Source organism: Hypomesus nipponensis, chromosome 18 (genome assembly GCF_054491055.1).
Source record: "Hypomesus nipponensis isolate SF chromosome 18, ASM5449105v1, whole genome shotgun sequence".
NCBI lineage: Eukaryota > Metazoa > Chordata > Actinopteri > Osmeriformes > Osmeridae > Hypomesus > Hypomesus nipponensis.
The window spans coordinates 13,201,893-13,212,277 of NC_140378.1; the positions used below are offsets into that span (position 1 = coordinate 13,201,893).

Here is a 10,385-nt window from a genome sequence, read left to right on the forward strand (position 1 = left end):
AGCACAGAATACAGCTGAATAATAGATCACATATTACTATAGCATTAAAAGGTATTGTCTGTATGAGGTTTCATTTTAATCTTCATGTTATGTGGATTCTAGAAAATCTTTTAATATATTTGATTCCGTATTATTTATTTGTATTGTAATAGAACGTATTATTTTCAACTACCAATGGTGGAAAGCCTTGGCTAGAAATATGTTGTGAGATTTCATCTGATTCATCATAATTGTTGTGCAGTAGACAAAGATCAAAATGGGTTAGCAGCATGCAGACCAGTGAGGGGGTGAGAGGAGAAGAGGGGGGAGGGGGAGACTAGCGAGGGAGTAGGTCTAGAGAGTGAGGAAATAGAGCAGAAGAATATGGGACTGACATAAAGGAATCCAACAGAACTCAGCCTCAAGATGAGTGAGGGCTGCAAAACAGCAGATTAGAGGAGCCAATGGGTCGTTCCCATGGAAACCTTTGCCCAGGGAGATCGGCGACCATCCAGTCTGCCAATGCGAGCACAGCACAGATTGTAGGTCACACATGGCACCAACGATCCAATCAGGACTAATCTGTCCTGACTTGCGGGTCATAAATTGAACTATGAAGCTGGTTTCTCTCTGGCTTCTTTCATATCTTCATTAAAGATATATCATTATCTTTATTATATATATATTATATATATATATATACATTATATATATATATATATATTGCCTTGGAATATATATATATATATATATATATATATATATTCCAAGGCAATACAAGACAAATTCCTGACCAGCATGTGAGATGAAAATCTCTCTGTCGCACACATAAGAACATGCACACACAGGCACACACACAGAAACACGCACACACGTTGTTGAGTCTCTTACAGTACACAAAGAGCTAAACAACTGCATAGAAATAGCTTTTAATAGCCTTCTTTATTCTATGGAGTTACGTCATGCTGTAAGAAAAGCACACCCACTCTGCCTAAAGGCAAGTGCTGGAAACTCACACCAGGATCAAACAGCACCCCTGACCCTTTCATGTCTACAATGACACAACACAGTCCATGGGATTTAAGCTTTATGGTAAAAAAGTGTTTCCTCCAGGCTAAAACAAGTCCCTGAGAAACATAAATCAACTGGGCCAGTGATCACTGTATCAAATTATGTTTGACAGCAATTTTGCTTAGTACTGATTCAGTAGATTAGATGACACATCTGGTAAGATATACATATTTAGATGTTTGCTTCATGAACGCATTAGACAAATAAATATAGTAAATTTCCCAGCCCCACGCAGCCGTTGAAAGTGTGCTTGATCGTGATGCGTGCTGAAGTAAGGTTGCCCTTTAAGGCCTCTGCACTAAATTGAAAAGATTGACCTTGCTGGCGGAGGTGACACAAGCCTACTATTCCAGCAATGTCCAGAGGGTATGCACTAACATGACTACCATGCAGTCTGCAGGATAAGCTAATATTGAAAAGTTATTACACCTCTGGAGCAGACATTTCTCAAATGAAAACCTATTTTGTTCGATGAAGAAATTATAAAATTTTATTATCCTGAATTGGAACATGTTTCAAAGTTGGTAAAACAAAATCAACTCAGCTAGCATGTCATTTAATTCAATTAAATATGGATCAGGAACAGATGATCAGAATCACTATTAATGGCAACTGTTTGCGGCAGGGAGAGCAGATCATTCAAGCAAGTGGAGCTGATATCAGACTGTGAATCCACTGCTCAGTGACCTTCCACTGTGCTCTTGCCTGGTTGCAGTGATGAGATCACACAAGAGATGGGAGGGGTCACACATGAGCAGCAGGTGGCAACTTCCTTTTTCTCTTCCAGCATATATGGAATAAGCAAGACTTAATGAAAACAGTGCCTTGTAAAAAAAAAAGAAAAGGCTGAAAATGCATTGTGTTCAGTTATCTCTTTCTTTCTCAAATAGTATTGTAACTCATGAAACTAAATAAATACTCAACGTAAATCTAAATAATTTGATTGTAAATACGAGGCCTATATTAAATACTTCTTCACGCTGCACAATTTTTTTTGTTTTTCAACATCGTTTGCATCCAGGTACCATTAAGTTTGTCGTCTGGATTTCCTCTCCACCCTCGGTCTTTGTTTGACTTGATGTTTAGTCTACAGCTATAGCACAGCTACGACAAAAATAATTCCCAAATGAATACAGGCAAGCCAGGAAGTTGGAGGTCTTTCACTCTGGTAAGCAACTTTAGGGCGGAGGAGTTTTTTGGCCGAGGGCCACTGTGTATGCTCAGATCAAATGTGGGAGGTTTGATTGACATGTGATGTCATACCAAGGACAAAAAGAAGACGTTTTAAAATAAACAGTTTTAGATAACGGTATTTCAGGACAATATTTACATAACTAGTAAAACGTTTACATTTTTTATAATTGTATCGTGTTTAAAGTGATTTTATGATTCCCGGAACCTCTGAATGATCCACGAGGACCGTCTGGCAGTTTTCTGAGACAGATCTGCCAGCTTTCGTCCCATTTTCATCCAATCCTGATTTTGTTTAGATAGATCACAGTTTCTAAATAATCCCAAAAGAATCCAACCTGATGTGATGCGTTTTAATGTGATAAAATTACAGTATCTACCGCCCTCTTCTGGAAGGACTGGAATACCCGTCCGAGAAAGACAAAAAGAGAGACGAAGGCTGAAGTGAAGAAAAAGCCAAAGTAGCTTGAATAAAAATAAGTGTTTAGCCTTTCCTGATGCGTATGATAACATACAGTACATCCGTGTTCATATCAATGAGATCGTTAAAATGTCAGTGAGGATATCTCATGGACGCAGGATGTATTGACCTAAGGAGTCAAACCCAGCTGTCACCTGTTATTTACACCTGCCATCCATTCTCCAGGCCCACCTCAAAGTGCAGTGTTTTTCTATACATTTGGCAGCATGTGGTAAAAATGTTTTTCCTTGTTAACTGCGCATGTGTGAAGCTATTGAATTACCCTTAGGGATATCAAGGGAACAGATACGATGTCAAGTTTAGAATATAATGCATGCCTTGGTTTGGTTCTGAATGAGTTAGGCTAGCTGGTTCAATAGGGTTAGTAAAAAGATGTGAATCTATAACTATTTTTGCTTGTGATTGTGGGTATGGTTATGGTCATGGTAATGCTTATGGCAATGCTTATGTTTAAGATCAAGGTCAGTAAAAGTTCAACTATTGATATTTATTCATTTGTAAACCATCTATGGTGGACCCGAAAGTATTTGCAGGAATATTATTTATAACGTCACTTTAAGAGTAGTTGTACTGAATACCATTGAATTGATTGTAGTAGGAAACAATGGCATATATCTGATAATCGCCATCTGTTTTTCATCAAAGAAACACAGCATACCACACAGGCATTACAGTGTAATTTGGTCTGTCTAATCCACAGCCTTCAGTGTGTCAGTGGGTGGCTTTGATCAACAGAGCTTCAAACCAAGTGACTTGACAGTGTCATAGTCAAGATGGTTACAGAACCACCACTATCCTGATTCATAATTATTGACTTTCATAATGAATCACTTATTTGATTACTTTTGGTATGGATATCAATTTTGCCATTCTGTAACCTCCAAACAGCAGTCCAGTCCTTTTGTTGATGCCCTGTTGGAAGTATAATCACAAGAACCAAATGTTGGATGAGTGAAGCCAGTATAGAAACCCCCTCTACCCTCCTCCAAAGTGGAATGATTTGATTGCTGAGGATGACAGCTTAAGGGTTTCCCTCCTCAGCCCCACCGTCAACCGGTTTACAGCTGAATCTCCGCAGATTATGATGTCACAGTCCTGTAGTTGGTGGAGTGGGAATAGAATCACCCGTTCAGGGATCATGGGTAGGATTAAGTTCTTGTAGGTAGTGGGTGGCAAGTGAATGCTCAGGAACGATATGTCTGAGCAGAAACAGTACTGAAAGCTTGTCTTGTGAAGAGGTAATAGGAACAAAAACATTGGTTTTCTGAATGGGGGGTTAATTTTGATGAAGTCCCTTTGAAGATAAGCCATCCATAATGGGAGAAGTTTTGATCTTGTAAAGCTTTTCTTCTCAAGTGAGCAACTTAGTGGTAAGTCAACTGTACTACAACAGTTCAGTCAATCGGTCTGTAGATTACATATGTTTAGCTCAGGTTATATTTCATGGTGATGTTGAACTTGTTTGTGTCAACTGATATTGTTCCTGTTGTTAAGCTTGGTGTTGAAAAGTATTGAGCATTGCTGGGACACACAGACTCTAGGTTTCACAAACAAAACAAGTTGCTCAAACGTCAGGAAAAAACAAAATAGGCTATGGTGTGACAGAAAGCAATCTATTACATAACTAACATCTAACTTTCTATTAAATCCACAGAACACTCAGGATGAAGGTGAAATGGACCAAGTTAGGGATGGTGGTCTTTTTCCTGCTTTCCTGTGTGATGACTGGATGTTTTGTATGGCAGTACAGGATGCCAAAACTCCAAACAGGTAAAACTAAGGAGGTTGTTTCTAGAAAGACATGACATGTAACTCCCCATGCTCTCATTCGTTTTTGAAGACCATGTCTTTATTCCTCAGATGAGTCCTGTTCTAGTAACAACATTCTTAGATGCACACATTGTCCCAAGCAAACAATGAACCTATGAGAAACAATGTTTACATATGTAACCACTTTTGTACATTTGGCTTCCTTAGCCTCTTTGGCATAATTGCTCGTTTGCATGGGCTGCTGGGGGATTACACAAAGCTGGACATAGTGACTGCAGGATTACCAGGTCTTTTAAAGCAGGCTTTAAATGTGGAAAGGGGGGAGGGGGCCAGAGGAGGGGTACTGTAGGAGGGTGGGCGTTCCTCTACTGGAGACTAGCATGGTCTGATAACATGACCAGAACCTTCGATTTGTGATAGAAAACAGTATGGTACAGAAGTAATCACTTGTCTAATTGGGAGCACACTATAATTTATACCTGATATTGAGTATCAATGATGGTAGACAAATGCAGTGCTTTTTATCTTGGGTTTTGCTGTTGTCACTGGCAAGTGTAATACATCATGTGACTTCCCCTTTTCTATTGTTCAGTAGAAATTGAAGAAAGAAAGGGGGTGAAAGAACAAAAGATGTGCCCTCGCTTCCCAGAGCCTGTACCCTTGCAGCACCCTATTGCAGTGCTCAAGGAGGCCTTAGAACAGGTGAGTTGGTCCTAACATGTTGATGTCAAACAGGAGTGAATTTCCCTGTTCATAGTTGCAAACAAGATTTAAAGATGTCATATCATTGAACGCTTTTCAATTTCACCACTTCCCCAACAGATAGATACAGTTTTAAGGTCAAGTATTGACGACATCAGCCTACCAGCTCTTTCTGCCATTGTAGTTTTCAATGACTCTGTGCTATGGAATGGACACTTTGGCAAATTAAATGGAAGTAGCCCTTCCTCACCTCCACCCAATGAATACACAGTGTATAGGTGAGACTGTAATTTAAAAAAAAATCCAATATGATGTAATGCCACATTTTGAATATGATGTACGTATAAGAAATCATTGTGCAATAAACCTAAATCTCGTTCTTTTTACCCCACAGAATTGCCAGTCTGTCAAAGATCTTCCCTACTCTGATGTTGTATAAGCTTTGGGAGGAAGGAAAGATTGAATCCTTGGATGACCCCTTGGAGAAATATGCTGAGAACTTTACCGTTAAGAATCCCTTGGGGAAGAGATGGGACACAGGCATACCACTGGCCCGGGGGCCCCGCTTTCCATCTCTTACCTTACGCCGTATGGCCAGCCAGCTGTCTGGTAAATACATGGTTTTAATTCCACATTACTTTACATAATTACTTCCATTGTTTCATAACAGCATCTGAGGAGGCACCTGGTACAATGACACTTGATTACATTGAAGCACAATGGATAACAGAGCAACTGTGTCCCTGTACACTGTGTCTGTACACCATACAAAACAGATGAGTATACGGCGTACAGAAGCAGTAGCCTACCATTGGCTCCAAGAAAATGAGGACACTAGAGGGAAATTGGAAGGGAAATACCCATGCCTGGGTGCTAATGCTAATATGGCGTTCTCCTTCTTAAGGACTGGCTACCCCAAACCTTATCTAACCTAGAATCTATCATTAGCTCCAGGCTTGTCTCTAAAGATAGATCCACAGTAATGAGCTATCTGACCAGCTAACATCTCAGGCCAGCCCAGGACACTCACCTGAGGAGCCTTGCACACACACAGGTGCTGCAGTAGGGAGGGATTCAATAGGGTTTATAGGTATTTCACCTTATCAGAATCAAAATTTGGTTTTATTCGCCATGCAGGTTAACACAAACACGGAATTTACTGTGGCCGGAAAGTGCGAACAATAAACATATATAACATACAATAAACATAAAAATATAACCTACCTAATGACTACTTTAACATAATATGACTGTTCAAGATGAAAACATACTTTTGTTCTTTACAGGGTTGCCTAGAAGGCTGAGAGCAACCAGTCTCCTTTGGGATGGAGACACTGAGTCCGCCACTGATTTGTTAAAGGATGATGTCCTAGTGGCAGACCCAGGCACCAGGTAAGTAACCTAACCTCCCTCACTGTTTATCCTTGTCCTTCGGACACTTTGTTCTTGACCATGTGGATTACTGCACTTCTTGGAGTCCTGGCCCATTATATGCTCCCATTCATCAGTAATAGGTAACTTAATGAGTATCACATATGACCATATTTTTCCCGATCCCAGGTGTCACTATAGCAACGTGGCCTTCTCTTTGTTGGCTAACGTGTTGGCCCAGAAGATAACAGACTCAGACTATGAGCAATGGGTGTCTGAAAACCTCCTGTCCAAAGTAGGGATGGAGGACACAGGCTTCGACATCACCCCGGGCATTCAGAACCGGATGGCTGTGGGAGTGTACAGCAGTGGCAAACCAGCTCCCCTCTACGACCTGGGTTGGTACCGCCCTGCAGGTCAGATGTACTCGACAGCAGCTGACATGGCCAAGTTGGCTATGATTCTGCTGGGGGCCTATAGCCGGCCCTTTCTTCGGCAAGACACCCTGAAGACCATGCTGACCCCGCTATTCCGCTGCCACGATGGCTACTTTGCCAACTCCACTGGCACGCCCTGGGAAGTCAATGAGCAGCTGGGCTATGAAGTGGTGAGGAAGGATGGAGATTTGGATGGATACGCAGCCACCTTCTCCCTGGTCCCACAATTAAAGCTTGGACTCGTTGTTCTGATGGCAGGGGTGCGACCAGGGAAACAGGACCTTCTCACCCAAGCCTACAGCTCCCTCATCCCTGCCATGGAGAGCGCCTTTAGGGATGCCCGACGTAACCTCACTCCACCTCCCGACCCAATGCCCTACATGGGTGTCTTCACCTACAAGAACATGACCTTCTATGAGATCAAGGTGGATGTGGATGGGGTTTTGATCATGCAGCAGTTTGGGCCCCAGGTGGACACCTCTGTGCCAGTTAAGTACAGGACTATCAGGCTGGACTACCTGGAGGAGAGGGTGTTCAGGGTTGTGTTTGAGAGGGAGTATCCCTGCAAACTGAAGGTCAACAGCGCCTCCGTGTCACTCGAGGCCCAGGACAGACAGCTCTTTAACTTCTACGTCTTCAATAAAAAGGGGCAGTCACCTGGATTCGACTCCCCAGGACTAAACACGTACAACGTGATCCGGATATCTCGTCGACCAATATTTACCAAATAAACTCAGAGCACAAACATGAACATTACCAAAATGGAAGTGATTGAAATATCGTCCATCTATGCCCGTCGCTCACCAATCAGTAGCTTTTTCGTTGTATGGCAAATTACGTTTTCTTGAAGGGCGTATGTATGAACTTCCAAAGTTTAAAGTTCATTGCACCTGAGTGACTACAAAACTAGGAAATACAACATGGAGGTTCCCATGACAAAGTGCCCCATTGACTCTTTAGGGGAGAGGGAAGAAAAGAAAAAAAGTCTGAAGACTGGAGAAATACTTTTTATTGATAGGACCTTTTTATACCCATTGAGCAATTTGAAATGCCTATGTTTGAATGTGGATGAAGCCAAGTAAATGGTTGTGTATTTTTTTTAAACTCTATATCAATTGTCAGCGGCCCTTTTTTATGAGTTCTGAAGCACTTGATCAAGTTATTTCGCATCTTCTATGCAGTATATGTGCCATGAAGGGCTAATAATAACAAACGTTTTAAGCATTTAGCATCTAGCCACCTAAGGCAATGTCTTCCGGTGATTATGATGAACACATTTCCTTCTGAAGCACACGGCATGTTACACCTATTTTTAGACTTTCCTTCCCCTTGTCTGTAACCTTTCTGATTTATTTAAAGATGGCCTCCGGTAAACCTCTGTAATCCCCTCAGTCCCCTCAGTCCCGCCATGTAAGCAGTGACCAAAAGACAAATCACAACAGGAGCTGGAAACAGCACTTTCAATGTAAAACGGTTCAATCGACAATGAACAAATGAATGAAAACATTTAATTCTGGGGATTACCTAAAGCCAGGATAAGCAAGTAGCCTGAAAATGAAATGGAATAAAACATAAAAAGCATATTAGTGCAGTATGGCTTACAGAGTAGTGTCATCAACCAAGTGTTAAATGTATGTTATTGCATACATTTTCAAATAGAGAAGTAGAATTAACTATATGTGGTAATCCTTTTAGCTAAATTCAAACATAGGAGGATGATTACTGACAGCAAAAAGTTATTTATGAACAAAGATTGCATACAAAAATTCAATTTCACATTAAAGACTACCAAACAGCCAACAGGTCACATGCATTACACGCATCCAACAAAACACATTTCAAATCCATTAGTTCCTCTTTGATATTGCAACTATAGGAACGATTCCTAGACTTTTACAGCACCATAAAGAGTGACATGGTATTTACTAACTAAATAACACATTTTCTGGCCAATAATAAGCTCTAAGAGTTACCTACTGGATCCCTTATAAGGGAAGTAACACTTTTCTGTTATCAAATCACTTTTTGATATTAAAAGAGAAGGAACTCAGCTAATGAGAAACTCAAATGAAGACCAAGATGAAGACTGCATTCTCCATTGCGCTGGTTCTTCTGACTTTAGGCCATTTGTCTAATGCTGTCATTGTCCAGGTAAGAACTCATTCAAATTTGAGTTGGCAGTTCAGGTAGTCAAACACAGATTGTAATTTTTAACAATAACAAAAATGCATTCTGTAGTTGAGATGATGCATAAAACTATGATAACATTTTGGTTTTGACTCCTAAATACACTGCTTTACATTCGTTTTTTAACTAATATGAGGGTCTTGTAAAAATCAAATTTTATTTGGTTTTGAGTCCTAAACACACTGCTTTACGTTTGTTTTTAACAAATATGAGGGTTTTGTAAAAAAAAACCATTTTAATTTACCAAAACTGTCAAACTTTTGACTAGGAAAGAAACTTCATATTCTCACTTAAGGCTGTGATGAAAATCTGGTATCTGATGTCCAATGCTGATGCAACATCCAACAATCTTGATTCAGTACAGATCAACAGGGTGGCTATATGTGCTGACTCCTCTCTCCCTACCGAGATTCAACCCTTGTGTCAAAGCAAGGAGTTTGGTACTTCCTTCGCCAAGCTAGGTAAATAGGGCAGGGAGAAACTTCAAAATATTCTTATTTTTCCTTATCATTAAAGGTTTGAGGTTTGTGGTTCAAGTTAACCTCCTTATAATTAGAGTATGGGTGTGAAAGCGAAACAGTAAGAATGTATGTGGATTGTGCTTTGTGCCTGCATTTGGCTTGTTTCCATTTATTCCGGCATGCTTCTGCATTTGCGAGTAAGTCAACTAATGCTACTTCCTCCATGTATTTGAAATAAATCCTTAATCAACTTCACTTACTGTTTATTTGTGTCACCAGCATTTGTTGCAGCACATTATGATGCTTGTGAGATCTGCACATTTCCTGCCTGCATTCGTTGTTGAGTGGAGACCTTCATCTCTCCGATAATGTGCCATTAATTCAAGCTAAGATTTTGACTTTTATTTTCTGTAGTGTCTTATGTATTTAAGACCCATTTAATTAAAAGCATTTTAAATAATTTCATGATAAATGACAATATTGTTGCATTTCTTAATTTTTCCCACTCTTTAGTGTCAGAGATATTCTAATGAAAATAAGTATGAATATGCATTACCAATACTGCCTTGTGGCAACAAGGTCATCATTTGTTTCTGCACATATTTACTAGATATTTACATGCATACGTGATAGTTTACACTGACCTTAAACCTTTTTTGTGTCGTGGGAGACTAAATTTTGAGACATTGGAGGCCAAGTCAGTATTCATACAGTAAACTACACTTATTTTATAAA

The 10,385-nt window shown here is 40.2% G+C and overlaps 1 protein-coding gene across 1 annotated transcript; it reads left to right on the forward strand.

The window, feature by feature from the left end:
* Positions 1–4,383: 4,383 nt before the first annotated feature.
* lactbl1a (lactamase, beta-like 1a) lies at positions 4,384–8,064 on the forward strand. The gene is made up of 6 exons (XM_084680854.1): positions 4,384–4,492; positions 5,085–5,194; positions 5,315–5,472; positions 5,589–5,803; positions 6,481–6,586; positions 6,755–8,064. Exons 1-6 carry the CDS (start codon positions 4,387–4,389, stop codon positions 7,731–7,733), a joined length of 1,674 nt encoding a protein of 557 aa, XP_084536980.1. The 5' UTR covers positions 4,384–4,386; the 3' UTR covers positions 7,734–8,064.
* The last annotated feature ends 2,321 nt before the right edge of the window (positions 8,065–10,385 follow it).